Below are 16,197 nucleotides of genomic sequence, written 5' to 3'. Positions count from 1 at the left end.
TTGTTTTTTTGTCAATGATTTTAGGGTTCTTTATGTTTGGGATGCTAATTCTTTGTTGGCTTAATACATTTCAAGTCTTCCTTCATTGTATGAACAGTCTTTTAAACTTCACTTATGGTAAATTTTTATTTTATTTATTTACTTATTTATTGAGATGAGGTCTGTTTCTAATGCCCACGCTGAACTGCAGTGGCAAGATCATAGCTCACTGCAGCCTTGAACTCTTAGGCTCAAGTGATCCTCCAGCCTCAACCTCCCGAGTAGTTGGGGTTACAGGTGTACATCACAGTCCCTGGCCATGGTGAATTTTTAGTACAAAGCTTTAAATTTTTTAACATAATCAAATTTATCAGTATTTTTTTTATTATACTTTGTGCTTTTTGTTACTTAAGAAACTTTTCCTACCCTGATACCATAAAGCATTCACCTTGTATACTTTCCTCATAAAATCAGTTTAAAAGATTCATTTAATATTTTGTGTTTTCTTATTTAGGTTTTTAATCTATCTAGATTTTCTTTTGGGGAGGGGTATGTGTGTGGTGTGAAGTAAGGACCTAATTTTTACCATGTGAATAGCCAGTGATCCCAGCCTCATTTATTGAATAAGATCTTCTTTTCCCACTAAGTTATTGTGCCAGCTCTACTCAGATACTATCTGAATTTTTTTATGTTGAAGCTCCCATGTATTTGTGTATTTGTGGTTCTGTTTCTAGGCTCTTTATTTATTCACAGTGACCTATTTGTCTATCACTGTACCACATAAGTTAAATTATGATTGCTTAATAACACATCTTGATATATGGTATAGCCTGACCAGATCATTTTCGAAATGGTCTTGACTGTTCTTGGCCCTTTATACTTCGATACTTTATACTTCAGATTTTGCTTGTCAAATTCCGTAAAAAGCACAATTGGAATGTTTATTGGAATTCCACTGAGTTTATATTATATTATAATTTGGGGGAAATGGTCATATTTATTTTTAGGTAGAATCATATGGAATTGCCAATACTTTGACCTACAAAAATAGCAATATGGTTCTACCTAATAATAAGTGTTTTTATAGAAGAATATTGAGTATCTTTGAGTTATTTAGATTTTCTTTTATGTCATTTAATAGTTTTATGATTTTCTCTTTAAATCCTGCTTTTCTTTAGTTATATTTATTCCTAGATATAATTTTTTTGTTATGCAAAATAGTAAAATAGTATTGAAGTCTTTGAAAGGTCACTCTATTTGAATTTTCTCTTTCCTTTTTGGGTATTAGTCATTAGAACTAACATGTAGAACTCACTTTTTTTTTATTTTTTGAGGTGGAGTCTCGCTCTGTCGCCCAGGCTAGAGTGAAGTGGTGCAATCTCGGCTCACTGCAACCTCTGCTCCCAGGCTCAAGGGATTCTCCTGCCTCAGCCTCCCTAGTAGCTGGGATTACAGGCGTCTGCCACCACGACGCCTGGCTAAGTTGTGTATTTTTTAGTAGAGACAGGGTTGTACCATGTTGGCCAGGCTGGTCTCGAACTCCTGATCTCAAGTGATCTGCCCACCTTGGCCTCCCAAAGTGCTGGGATTACAGACGTGAGCCACCATGCCCAGGCAGCACTCACTTATAAACATGATGCTCTGCTTTGTGTTTCTGAGATAATTTAATCATAGGCCTGCTTCCTTGCTTCTAAAGTATAGCCTAAGTCGTTTCCATGTGCTTGTTTGTGTATTTCCTTGACTTCTGACACTGAATACAGATTCTTTAACCACTGAAGACATAACAATTCACATGGAAACCCATTATTTATTTCTCTCTTTACTCTAAGAAGCTGTATCAGATGGACCAACAGGCATAGAGCAGCACTTGCAAACATAGATGCCTTCAGGAGCCAGGCACGTAATATAAACGAGTTGAGGATGAAATAATGGAAGGCGGACTATGTCTCTGGAGAATAGAAAGCCTATCTCCCATCTAAAAGCAGAAGCCTTTGCTTAGCTCCAACCTATTGGGAATTTGGGGATTTGAGTCTGGTGTTGTCTTCTGAGTTTTAGAAAGAAGGCAGAAATTTGAATTTTTTTGTTTTTAGTGTTAAAGCTCATGATTCTTAAATGTTGGCAACCAGATCAACTTATATAGACTTACTGTGAGGGCCAATAAAAACATGGATGCAAGATACATTTGACATAACTTGACTTAGAGTATATACATGGGGTAAGTTTTTATGTTGTTACTAAGCAAGGACCTTCATGATCTGGCCCCTTCCTATCTTCCTAGCTTCGCTGCCTGCTGCATCACTACATGTGTCTTTGGTACAAGCCATACTAATCTATTTGCAGTTTGTTCTAAGCCTCAGTGACTCTGCACACGTGGTTCCCTTGATGCCTGGTTAGCATTTGCTTGTTCTTTAATATTCAGCTCAGGATTGGCTGCTCTGGAAAGCATTTTTTTTTTTTTTTGAGATGGAGTTTTACTCTTGTTGGCCAGACAAGAGTGAAACGGCACCATCTCGGCTCACTGCAACCTCCGCGTCCTGGGTTCAAGATTCTCCAGCCTCAGCCTCCCAAATAGCTGGGATTACAGGTGCCTGCCACCACGCCTAGCTAATTTTTTGTGTTTTTAGTAGAGATGGGGTTTCACCATGTTGGCCAGGCTGGTCTCGGACTCCTGACCTCAGGTGATCCACCTGCCTTGGCCTCCCAAACTGCTAGGGTTATAGGCGTGAGCCACCGTGCCCGGCGGAAAGCATCTTCTGATGCTCTTGGACCCCATTTGTGTTACTCCTGCATCAACCTGTGCATGCCCCTACTCTGGCACTTATCATTTTGTCATAAAATTGCTGACTTTCTTATCTGCCCACTCCACTGTGGGCTCCTGGAGAATGGTAACTCTACCTTATTCATTAGTGAGTCCCCAGTGTCTAGTGCAGGGCCGACAGACAGCTGACCTTCAGTAACTGAGGAAAATGACCATGTAAATGAAGACAATGAAAAATGTCATGTAGAGGGTGGAGGAGGGGACTGAGCTTTGCAATCTTTGCAGAATATGATGAAGCTAAGCTGGTTATTAGTGCTAGCTCCCTGGGTGGTAATATGGACTGATGACCTGCAGCATGCCAAGCCCACCTCAGAATTTATAAAATTGTGTCAGTTAATTTTGTCATCTTAAGGTTCAGAAAGCCTCAGTTCCTGGAGCTTAGAATGCAAACTCTGGTGGTTCCATGCGTTTGCTAAGGAAAATTTTACACTGGGCTGTTTTTTAGAAACCTGTGGCGTCCTCTAAGGTATCTGATGGTGAAACTCAGTGTGAGGATTTGAATTTCCTATTATGTCAGTTGCTGATGGAGGATGTGGATACATTCTTGGCCATCATGGCCTAATTTATTCATGGGATGTGGTCTAAATTTTCAAGATATCCAACTGTCAATTTTAAAGGTGTAATTTTCAAGGGACTTTGTAGATAGTTTTATTTCTTCCCATTACACCTTAAGGTGAAGGACAATCTTGGCATTTTATGTGTAAGCACCATAATGCCCAAGGAAGAGCATGGAATATAATTTTAATCCGATTCACCATTGAGTAAATAAATCTGTAGAGCTTTTGAATTCACCCATTTGATTACATAAATGCAGGCCATATGTTTGCCTCCTGTTCCCCCTGACACACACAAAAGTGGCTTGTTGCTCTCCTAAATGGGCCTACTAGTCTGACCAGCAACTTCTGTTTTGTTGCTCAGTTGACCATCTGTATTGTTGACTTAGAGAACATTATGTTCATCCACTTTGGCCAAACTAATATTCGTTATTAAAACTGTCTTCTTTATTCATCAAAGTCCAATTCAGATGACATCTCCTTCATGAAATCTCCCCTGATTAGTCATCAGAAGTGCTCATTTTTATCTGATGTTATTTTATACCACTCACATTGCACATTTATGAACTGACTTTGTACCTATTATGTTTAAGTTTTTCAAAGGTGAGGATTATGTGTTGCTTATTTTCATTTTCTCCAGAATATAATAAAGGGTCAGGCTCAGAGTAGGCAATTAATATATGTATGTTGAGTTTAATAGAATAAAAAGTGAATTTTGTTTATTTATTTATTTATTTATTTTTGAGACGGAGTTTCACTCTTGTTGCCCAGGCTGGAGTGCAGTGCGCGATCTCATTTCCCTGCAACCTCTGCCTCCTGGGTTCAAGCCATTCTCCTGTCTCAGCCTCCTGAGTAGCTGGCATTACAGGCATGCGCCACCACGCCCGGCTAATTTTGTATTTTTAATAGAGATAGCATTTCACCATGTTGGTCAGGCTGGTCTTGAACTCCTGACCTCAAATGATCCACCCACTTCAGCCTCCCAAAGTGCTGGGATTACAGGCGTGAGCCACCGTGCCCAGCCATGTTTGTTATTGTTATGATTGTCTTGGCTCTCCAACTAAAGGATAAGTTCTTTGAAGATGGCAGATAATAGTTTTCATTAAATGGTAGCTATGATGATGATGATGATGACGATGATAGCTATGATGATGATGATGACGACAATGATGACGACGACGATGATGATGATGACGATGGTGATGTTGATGTATACAATTCTAGGTACACAGTAAATAATCATATCTTTAGATTGGCAGCCTTTTTTTTTTTTTTTTTTTTAAGACAGTTTTGCTCTTGGTGCCCAGGCTGGGGCGCAATGGTGCAATCTCTGCTCACTGCAGTCTCCGCCTCTGGGTTCAAGCGATTCTTCTGCCTCAGCCTCCTGAGTAGCTGGGATTTCAGGTTCCTACCACCACACCCGGCTAATTTTTGTGTTTTTAGTTGAGATGGGGTTTCACCACATTGGCCAGGCTGGTCTCCAACTCCTGGCCTCAGGTGATCTGTCCACCTCAGCCTCCCAAAGTGCTGGGATTACAGGTGTGAGCCACCGCGCCTGGCTAGATTGGCAGCTTTTAATTGAATAGCTAAGAGCTGTGTTGGAAGTAAGAACCAGAAGAGCCAAAATATAGAGATGGCTAAAGGTGACCCGGGAAAGCTAGAGGCAAGATGTCAGATTGACTTTCCACAAAGGAGATTTTATATATCCAGTCAAACTTTGGATGTTTGGAAAACTATGTCTGAGGAACAGAAATTTGAGTTTAGTAAAATGGCAAAGGCTGACAAAATTAGAAATGAAGGCCAGGCGTGGTGGCTCATGCCTGTAATTCCAACACTTTGGGAGGCCAAGGAGGGTGGATCACCTGAGATCAGGAGTTCAAGACCAGCCTGGCCAACATGGTGAAACCCTGTCTCTACTAAAAATACAAAAATCAGCCAGTCGTGGTGGCGGGTACCTGTAATCCCAGCTACTTGCGAGGCTGAGGCAGGAGAATTCCTTGAACCCAGGAGATGGAAGTTGCAGTGAGCCAAGATCATGCCATTGCACTCCAGCATGGATGACAGAACGAGACTCCATCTCCAAAAAAGAAAAAAAGAAAAGGAAAATGAAGAACGATTAATCCATTAAATGACACTAAAAAGATGAGTGATTTCAGTGCTTCTGAATGGTTATGATGTGGTTTCTTCTTTATTGAGAATTTCACCCTAAGATCAAGCCTCGTGGCAAAGCCTTTGTGAATGTAAAAAAAAAAAAAAAAAAGTTGACGTATGGGATAATCTGAGACACAGTGAAAAGCAGCCTTGCAATAATGCGTTAAGCTGGAAGAGAATATGAGAATGTTGCAAACCGTAGTGTCTAAAGGAGACTTGATGGCAGTGTGAGCCCTGATGAGACGATTTACTCTTTAGCCATGAAAAAGACAGAGAAAGAAGAGGAAGACTTAGAAAAGAATAAGACTGGGGACAGTGATGAAAAAAGCTATATAGGCCGGGTACAGTGGCTCATGCCTGTAATTCCAACACTTTGGGAGGTAGAGGCAGGAGGATAGCTTGAGCCCAGGAGTTCAGGACCATCCTGGGCAACACAGTGAGATTACTGTCTCTATAAAAAAATAAAAAAAATTAGCCTGGCATGGTGGCATGTGTCTGTAGTTCTAGCTACTTGGAGGGGTGGGAGAGTTGGGAGGAGGCTGCAGTGAGCTGTGATGACGCCACTGCCTTCCAGCCTGGGTGACAGAGCAAGACCCTGTCTCAAAAAAAAAAAAAAAAAAAAAAAGCTGTATAATATTCTTCTCCTCTCACTGTAACCTCCGAATAAGGGAAATACCAGAAACAAAGGTCCTTTCATTTGGGATAATGTCTATTCCTTCACTACTTTAACTTACAAAATAGAGTTATGATAGCAGAATAGTTTCTAAAAGCCTTGAAGAGGCAGTAGTTAAAATGAATTCTTTGAAACTGTGCCAAAAACACACGTATTTCTAAATATTTAAAATGAAAGCAGCTTTGTGCGCTTTCACTGTGAACTTTGCTCTTGTTCTAATAAAGCATTTCAGGATGATTCAGGCACTTACAAATGTGTCAAATGGTACTAACTCTATGGTTATTATCTATATAACCTTAGCTATCAGCTATGTTTATTTGTAAACTGTGAACACATACATGTAAGTGAGTGTGTGCACACACCCACACACTCCTGCCCCAATAAATCCTTGTGCTATGCTCAGATTGGCCATAGCCTGTCCACAAGATTGGATCCATTAGTCCGGCAGAAGACGGCCATTCACCTACAGTGGCTTTTTTTTTGTGTGATGAAGTAGCAATTCTAATGACCATTTTAAGACAGGAAAATCAGTACTATTGCACTCCATAAGAAGTTAGTCAAGAGAGTGTTTCTCTCTCAATAGAGGAGTAGTTACATAAATTATGGGAATACATATCATATTACAGTGTATGCCTGCTAAAAAGAATGGGGTAGAACAATATGTATTGACATAGAAAGACCTCCAAGATATATTAAGTAATAAAAGCAAGTCTTAAAACAACATAGGGTGTGACCTCAACTCAAATTTTATCTCAGAAATGCTGGGTTTCCCATATAAGCCCACTACCACTCACTCACTGTAATCCATTATTTTATTTTCATCATAACAGTGATGATTATCAGATTTATACCATATGCTTGTATAGTAGTCCCCCTGTATCTGTGGTTTCAGTTTACCACTGTGCAAAAATATTAAATGGAAAATTCCACAAATAAACAATTCATAAGTTTTATATTGTACACCATCCTGAGTAGCATGATGAAGTCTCTCACTGTCTCACTCTGTCCCACCCAGGATGTGAATCTTCCCTTTGTCCCGCACGCATCTCCACGCTGTAGCTGTTACCCTTCTATGAATCCCTTAGGAGGTGGCTGGCCCTACCAGATAGACGGTCCCAGTATCACAGCGCTTGTGTTCAGAGAACACGTATCTTCCTCAATAATGGCTCCAAAGCACACGAATAGTGATGAAGCTGTGAAGTACTTCCTTTAAGTTAAAAGGTGAAAGTTCTCGACTTAATAAGAAAAGAAAAAAATCATATGCTGAAGTTGGCTAAGATCTATGGTAAGAACGAACCTTCTATCCATGAAACTGGAAAGAAGGAAAAAGAAACCTGAAAAGGCATTTAAGTTTGCGGGTAGAAGACATGAACAGAGCATGTTCTGATGGACAGCAATTGGTATAATCTGAGGTGTCAGGCATCCCCTTGGGGTCTTAGAACAGATCCCCTGTGGATAAGGGGACATGACAGTAGTTTTGTTTGGTAAATTTGTTGCCTGTATTTTTCCATTAGCATGTAAATTCAAGGTCCCTGTTTTGTTCCCAGCATCTAATATGCCTGTCACAGAGTTGACTCTCAGTGAATATCTATTGAATGAATGAATCATTGGTGTGTGTGTGTGTGTGTGTGTGTGTATTTGAAATTGAGTCTCTCTCTGTTTCCCAGGCTGGAGTGCAGTGGCACCATCTTGGCTTACTGCAACCTCTGCCTCCTGGGTTCAAGTGATCCTCCTGGCTCAGTCTCCTGAGTAGCTGGGACTACAGGCGCCTGATACCACACCTGGCTAATTTTTGTATTTTTAGTAGAGACAGGGTTTCACCATGTTGGCCAAGCTGGTCTTAAACTCCTGACCTCAGGCGATCCGCTTGCCTCAGCCTCCCAAAGTGCTGGGGGATTACAGGCGTGAGCCACTGCGCCCGGTCATATATTTTTAAAGCCCACATTTGTATATATGCACACGTACAGGTTAAAAAATGGAAAAATCATTGACAAGATACATATCAAACAGTAAATATGTATTACCTGTCCATAAGGGAAATTTTTATAGCTTACTCTATTTCTGTACAGTGGGAATGTATTCATCTATTCCTTATTTAAATACTATATATATATATATATATAATGGCCGGGTGCAGTGGCTCATGCCTGTAATCCCAGCACTTTGAGAGGCTGAGGTGGGCGGATCACGAGGTCAAGAGATTGAGACCATCCTGGCCAAAATGGTGAAACCCCATCTCTATTAAAAATACAAAAGTTAGCTGGGCATGGTGGCACAGGCCTGCAGTCCCAGCTACTTGAGAGGCTGAGGCAGGAGAATCGCTTGACCCCAGGAGGCGGAGGTTGCAGTGAGCGGAGATCGTGCCACTGCACTCCAACCTGGCAACAGAGCAAGACTCCATCTCAAAAATAAATAAACAAATAAATAAAATAAAAATGAAACATTAAGATATGAAACTGTAGCCCTTTTTACCTCTTTCTCAATGGCAAAGAGTCATTAAATGAAAGTTTAAAAGCTATATAGATTCAGACACTTAAACATTTGCAAAACTTTGTAATATTGACTATGTTAGAATGAGTGAATGAATATTTTTGAGGCAAGAAAAGTAGATTTATACTTTATGACAATTTACAATTGTAGATTAAGGCAATAAAAGGACAAATCAAAACCCATTCAGTCAGAAGACTGCCCCAGCGTGTGGCGGTGGGGGAGGGAACGTGACATAGAGTATGTTTTCTGCATTTCAGTTTGTTTCTCAGGGACACTCAGTTTAATTACGACTGAGTTGAATGAGATGGCTACTTAAACTAATATACAGTCTTGATTGTTTAAGGCTCCTTGGTAGCAGGAGACTATATAAGAATCAGGTTTATCGTTTGAATGGGGAGGTGAATTTTCTTGATTTCGATTTTTTTCAGCAGCAATTTAGAGTCATGGAAAGGGTGGGCTGGGTTCACTGACTAGTTATCTGAGAGTATATTTGTTTGCATATTTTCCTTAATTGAACTGGGCATAGTGGTGATCCCAGTTGCATTGCTGTGTATGTGCCAGTTTAGATCCTGATTAAACTGTCTGAAGTTTATGCTTGAGGGGAGGAGAGATTACCATGCAGATTCTGGACTTGTAAAATGGAAAAAGTTCATCTAATTATTTTGCTAAAACATGAAAGCATGTTTAAGGGAGTGTATGAGTTTTCCATCTATAGTCATCCAATCTTCAGCGTAGGGAGGACTTTGTTGATGAGGGAGTGAGATCCCTCTCACTCTAAGGGCCAGACGCTGGCTCTTAGTTTTGGGGTTAGTGTCTTTGGACAGAGTACAGCCTCTGAGAGATCTCTGGGATGACTGCTGGGAGAGTTTACCGCCCCCACTACCCCCACGATGTCCCCAGATCTCTTTGTATCACTTCTCTTTGTTTTTCTTCATTCCCCATTTCTTTTTCTCGGCCATTGGTCCCTCAAGCATTGACTGCTCTTCAGACAAAATTCACTGCTGATCTTGGCCATGCTCAAAGTACATTTCCGTGTGTTGCGAGAGGTCACAGAGGGAATCAAAAGAGGAGGTTAATTCATAGACAAAAAAGGAGAAGCTTTAATGGGCATGGGATTTCCGATTGGGGTTATGAAAATGTTCTGTAACTAGATAAGGGTGATGGTTTTGCGACATGGTAAATGTACTTAGTGCCACTTAATTGTACACTTTAAAATGGTTAAAATGGTAAAATTTATGTTATGTGCATTTTGCCACAATTAAAAAAAATGAGGCCTGGGCAACATAGAAAGACCCCTATCTTTACAAAAGAAAAAAAAATAGCTGGGTATGGTGGCATGTGACTATAATCCCAGTTATGCGGGAGGCTGAGGTGAGAGGATCGCCTGAGCCTGGGAAGTTGAGGCTGCAGTGAGCCACAATCATGTCGCTGCACTCTAGCCTGAGAAACAGAGCAAGACCCTGTGTCAACAAACAAACAAAAAACAAAAACAAAACAAAACATAAAGAAAAAAACCCAAAAAACACTTTTTCTAAAGTGATGCCTACATTTACAAGTTCTCTTCTATTTCTTATCTCCTAAAGTTTTCATTTAAACATTTAAGAGGACCTAACACACACACAAACACAAACACACATCACCACCACCACCACCAAACTTAAACAACTAGCAGGAGACCCTGCTATTCATATGAATATATGTTTGTGTTGACCAATGTATGATCCCTCAGTTGGACCTTACTGTGGCCAGCAGCTTTCAGGAGGCTTTCCTGGGCTGAATAGAGATTAGGATGTTATGCTGTAAAATGCATCCAGGAAATCTTCTTTAGGCAAAGCATTAGGGTAGGATATATTGCTGTGTATGTGTGTATATACCTATGCATGTAGGTGCAAGACCTAAATCACCTGAATCTTGCCAATAAAAAGAGATACTTTGGGGCTGACTGATTCTTCACAAACAGCTTCTATTGCTTTCCAATTCAATACGGAACTTTACTCATGGATCACTTTACTTTTCTAAATATAAATTACAGAACTCTACCACTGTAACTTTTCAGTCTCACTGAACTAGCCAAACATTAACAAGTAATTGCAGAATTGCAGAAAGTGCATGAAGTAACGTTTTCAATTTTTTCGCCATGATAGGGCTGTGTTAAAGTCAGGTTCCCTCTGTTGGCTGAGATGAGGGTTGTAGGGCTGAACTTTGGCAATGTCAACAGGTTAGTTTTTGTGTGCTGTTACCCCACTCCCTCTCTTACTTCATTACTCTCCTTTCTTCTACCTCCTGAAGGAACTTTATCCTTGGAAAAGAACTGAGCCTTGATTCTGCAACATAGCGCTGGCAGGGAAGAAGAGCTACTCGCATACCAGCAGTGAAGCTTGATTTTCCTTGATCTGGATGTAGACAGCCCCTGACCTTAATGACACATATTGAAGAGACAGGGGTAGCGAGAACAGCTGCTTAGTGAATCACACCAGCAGATCAGCTCCAGTCTCGGTGGGGGTGCTAAGTAGAGCAGCCAGCTCACCCTCACAGGCACTGCTCTGCGCACACCCTGGGTATCTTGTTCACATTTCTTTTCTGCAATAATAGTTCTTCATTCATTGTGTACCGTAAGGATAGATTTCATGAGAAGGAAAAGGCAACTACAACTCAAGTTTTGCAAAAGATATTTGACATTTCTGAATTTCATTAAGGAATTTGATTAAGGAATCAAGCAAAACTGCTGATTCCAGTAGCCTGAGGGTGACAGATGGTCAGTTTTTCATCCCTGGATATTAACATCCTCATTCCTCTCTCTCTTCTAAGGTTCTTTAAGATCTTTCCTGGATCTAGTCAAATCACTTTATAATAATTCAGAGGTGGTTCTGTCCCCTTAGGTACTAGGATCTGAATATGGTACCTACAGATGCAGACACTTGGTGTCAGTGATATAGTGTGACAGGAAAGATGTCCTCTAAGTGTTAAATAAACACTTAGTCCTAGTGATCAAGAAGATTTCATTTAAGAAGGAGTATTAATCATTGGGTTAACGTGATTCTCTCCTGCTCCAGCCTCAGTCTGTTTAAGACAGAATTTGCTCTTTCGGAACTCTTCGTTGTTCTAATACTACTGCTTCAACCTTAAAATATTCTAGAAATGTTTTGCCTTCATAAAAATTTAGTTTAAATAATAGTTTGATGATGGTTTATTGGTTCAGGCAGGCTTTACTAAAAACATCTAAGATCAAGATTGCCTTCTGTTTCCTCAAATATTTCCAGAGAGGGAGAGTTTGTTACTTTTTTCAGCCTTTTAATGACTCTTTCAGAGCACAATCACTTGTGAGATGGTTTGTGCCTGTATCAGTGCAAAGCTAAACTAGATAGGCCTTCTGCCATATACTCTTTGCCAACTTATGTTACTTCCTTGCAGTGCCACTGTGAAGAGCGTTGCCAGTAGCCCCCTACTTGCAGCACCTGCTCAGCAATGTCACAACTTGAAATATTTTACAACCTCATTGGAGAACCTGGGAAGAGTGTAAGGCAGAAAGGAGACTTTTTGATTATTTTGGAGAGCTGTCAGTCCTTTAGGCGGGTGGCCTGGAGAGGTAGGAAAGACACTCAGGGTCAAGGGTTCTCCAAGGTGACACTGTACCCTTGTTCCATGTCTGAGTTGCAAACCTTAAATATTTGTAGCCCAACAGAAAGAAATGTTTCTAAAAAGACATTTGCTGTCCATGTACCCCTAGGAATCAGACCATACTCAAAGCGACTACTGTCAAACAGGATTCATCTCCAACTTTGAACTCTTGTGTGGTGCTTCTTGGTATCAGTCCCTTCACACTGCATTTTCCTCTCTTATCTCTGGCTCTCTGTATTATATTCACTTTAGCTTGCCTACTCTCTTTTCACCTGCCTCTTCAAAGTAAATAGGTCTTAAAATTACCTTCATCTTTCAACACTGTGCACCATATCAGTCCCTCCTAAGAGTTCCCAGTTGCTTCTTTACTCAGTTCTAATTTGGAGGCCCTACTAATTTTCCCTTATCTCTTCTTGCATTCTGTATATTCAGCTAACAACAACTGAGAACTTACTGTATGCATTAACATAGGAAAATTAAAGCACAAAGAGTATGTCTTTTTCGCATAGGAAAATTAAAGCACAAAGGGTGTATCTTTTCAGCTCTCAATGTATTAAATATATTTTAATACTATGATTGAACCATTTAATTTTTCTGCTTGCCCATTTATTAATTTGCCTTATTCCATTTTTAGACTAATTGACACAATACTAGTGAATAAGTCAGGACACACAGGGTTGTTGCGGGAAGAAGCTGTATTTCAGGTAAATACATGCATCACTTAATTACTCTAGATTTTTGGTCCTTCAGATTTCGGTTTTCTTGTTCACTGCTGTATTTGCAGAGCCTAGCACAGTGCCAGACACAAAGCAGTGCCTTATAAAGACTTGTTAAATGAGTAAATATATGATATTAGGCTGATGGGGCATACATTCTGGACCCTTACAACTTAAAAGTAACCCCCAATCTGAGTTCAAAATAATTTTTAACTTTATACATGGCATGTCTAGTTTTGCTTTATGTGTTTTCAATATGCTTTAAAAATGTTTCAGAACATGCTTTAAATAAACCAAAGTTGTCAAGAGACTTAATCTTTAGTTTACCTTAAATCTTAAAACTAACCCCCAATTTGGGTTCAGAATAATTTTTACCTTTATACATGGCATGTCTAGTTTTTAAAAAAATGCTTTATGTGTTTTTAATATGCTTTTAAAATGTTTCAAAACATGCTTTAACTAAACCAAAGTCTTCAAAAGACTTAATCTTTTTGTTTGTTTGTTTGAGAAGGAGTCTTGCTCTGTTGCCCAGGCTGGAGTGCAGTGGCGCGATCTCGGCTCACTGCAACCTTTGCCTCCCGGGTTCAAGCAATTCTCCTGCCTCAGCCCCCCAAGTAGCTGGGACTATAGGCATGTGCTACCATGCCCAGCTAATTTTTGTATTTTTAGTAGAGACGGCATTTCACCATGTTGGCCAGGATGGTCTCGATCTCTTGACCTCATGATCCGCCCGCCTCAGCCTCCCAAAGTGTTGGGATTACAGGCGTGAGCCAGCGCACCTCACCGAGACTTAACCTTTAAGGGTTAGGAATGAGCAGATATTCATTATTTTAAATGCATGTTTATTGGTGCTCACGATATCATTTAAAACTGGTGCTCATTTATTCTATTGTGAGTGAGGTGAGCTAATGTTTAGTTATGCTCAATGCTAAATGCCCATATGTTCAGTGGGCAGAGTGCAGGTATCAGAGTCAAACTCTTCTGGTCTGAATCTTGGAGGGCTACTCACTAACTATGACCTGGGACCAGTTATTTGCATTAGGAAATTAGCGTTAGGAAAGTTCAAAAGCAGCAGCAGGCACCTCACAGGTGCTTGTTAAGTAAAACAGATCTGTGGAATGCATCTAATAATGTCCCTACATCATAGGAGAGTTGTGAAAATTAAATGAGATATCTCTAAAACACTTAACATGGTGCCTTGGTACCTGGTAAACACTCGATAAATCTTATATTGTTATGTTTAATAGAGAAGACATATTAAGATATTATAAAATAAACACATGTAACACCAGAGAACGATGAAGTGATGTGCTCAATGACATGAGTTATACATAAACCTAGACATCAGAAAAAAGGAAGAATCGGTTCCCTGGAAGGTGAGAGAAGATCTTTCACAGTATCAAGAATTAGTGGGGCCGGGTGCGGTGGCTCTCACCTGTAATCCCAGCACTTTGGGAGGCTAAGGCGGGCGGATCACTTGAGGTCAGGAGTTCAAGACCAGCCTGGCCAACATGGTGAAACCCTGTTTCTACTAAAAATACAAAAAATTAGCCTGGCATAGTGGCACGCACCTGTAGTCCCAGCTACTCAGGAGGCTGAAGCACCAGAACCTGGGAGGCAGAGTTTGCAGTGAGCCAAGATTGTGCCACTACACTCCAGCTTGAGCGACAGCGCAAGACTCCGTCTCAAAAAAACAAAGCAAAACAAAACAAAAAAGAATTAGTGGGAGCAGAATAGCGTAGTGAGAGGAAGGAGAATTTTTCAGGTGAGAACTGAAGGCAGCCCATGGCCCAGAGGACTGAGGGGAGAAGAGGAGACAGGAAAAAGTGAGGAAGAATCGGGTGAGGGCGCGGCAGGAAGTAAGTGGTAAGGAGCTGGATGGGGCCAAGCAGTCGAAGCCCCGGAAAGCCTGACAGCGATGCTGGGAGTTGGGCACAGGTGGCAGACAGCATGCCACCCCAGAGGTGTTCAGGCAGTGTGGTGTGGAGGGTCTTGTCTCTTCTTGTTTGGGTTGCCCTGGCCAAGGCTGTCTCTTGCAATCCATTCACATGCGTTCCAGGACCTGCATGCTTAAGATCCCTTTTATTCCTGCTTGATGCCCTTTGGCCCAAGAATTTACTACTCAGCTTTTATAACTCTTTCTTAAAATTGTCTTTCTTCTGGTGAATGACTATGCCCCACTGAAAGTGTTTTCCTGAAAGGAAATGATAAGGGAGGAAAAAGCTCCAACTACCCCAAGTAGGCATTTTATAGGCGCTTGTACAAAGCGTGAGCCCTTGTGTATGCCTCGCTTCCTTTCTCATATTTTCTTTGGAATGGGAGCAAGTTATCATTTAAAAAATAACAATGATAATGGACTGGATCCTATCAGTGATCCAAGGTCACTAAAATTCTCTCGCTATATCAATCCTTTTTGAGCTGCCAGGCTTCATCTAAAAGGTGCACCTCAAGTCTCTAAAGGATATACGGTTTATTTTCAGGGTTTTACAACTCAGTCAAGCTGGCTAAAGGCTGAGTATATAATGAACTACTTTTCAGTCTTTGCAGGCCATGATCTTAATATTCTTCGATTTCAGTTTTGCAACAATTGGCGAATCAGGGATTAACACTTTGGTTACCTTTATTCGTAGGCTTATAAAAAGAAATAATCATCACAGAGTTGGCAGTTTTGAAGATACTCATATACACAAACATAAGGGTCATCTTCATGGAGCATATTGCAGTGACTATTGCAGTTGCTCCTCAAATGGGGATATTACATATGAAACTTTACAGAAACTATAGACATGTGGAAGATTATCTCCAGAAAATTAAGAAAGCCCTTTCCTAAAGGTGAATAAAAGGAAGCAAGAGAAAGAAAACTGATGACTGGTATAGCTGAACTTAATAAGTGCTAAATAGGGCCGGGCGCGGTGGCTCAAGCCTGTAATCCCAGCACTTTGGGAGGCTGAGACAGGCGGATCACAAGGTCAGGAGATCAAAACCATCCTGGCTAACACGGTGAAACCCCGTCTCTACTAAAAATACAAAAAAAAAAACTAGCCGGGCGAGGTGGCAGACGCCTGTAGTCCCAGCTACTCGGGAGGCTGAGGCAGGAGAATGGCGTGAACCCGGGAGGCGGAGCTTGCAGTGAGCTGAGATCCGGCCACTGCACTCCAGCCCGGGCGACAGAGCAAGACTCCGTCTCAAAAAAAAAAA

General features: G+C 40.8%; 1 protein-coding gene and 1 long non-coding RNA gene across 3 annotated transcripts in view; one reads left to right on the top strand and one right to left on the bottom strand.

The window, feature by feature from the left end:
- FLT1 (fms related receptor tyrosine kinase 1) overlaps nt 1-16,197 on the bottom strand; it is a 196,781-nt gene that overhangs the window by 61,710 nt on the left and 118,874 nt on the right. The window contains exon 15 of one of the 2 annotated variants that reach the window (XM_023208746.1): nt 4,032-4,571. The exons of the other annotated variant lie outside the window; for it this stretch is intronic. Within the exon in view, the coding sequence (XP_023064514.1) occupies nt 4,495-4,571 (77 nt within the window). The 3' untranslated portion in view covers nt 4,032-4,494. Of the gene's footprint in view, nt 1-4,031; nt 4,572-16,197 lie in introns of those variants that run through there. 2 annotated transcript variants of the gene reach the window in all.
- The window catches only part of LOC111540454, a 67,713-nt gene that overhangs the window by 28,648 nt on the left and 22,868 nt on the right, over nt 1-16,197 (top strand). The window lies entirely within an intron of this gene.

This window comes from Piliocolobus tephrosceles, chromosome X (genome assembly GCF_002776525.5).
Source record: "Piliocolobus tephrosceles isolate RC106 chromosome X, ASM277652v3, whole genome shotgun sequence".
Lineage (NCBI taxonomy): Eukaryota > Metazoa > Chordata > Mammalia > Primates > Cercopithecidae > Piliocolobus > Piliocolobus tephrosceles.
This window is presented reverse-complemented; position numbering and strand designations above follow the sequence as displayed.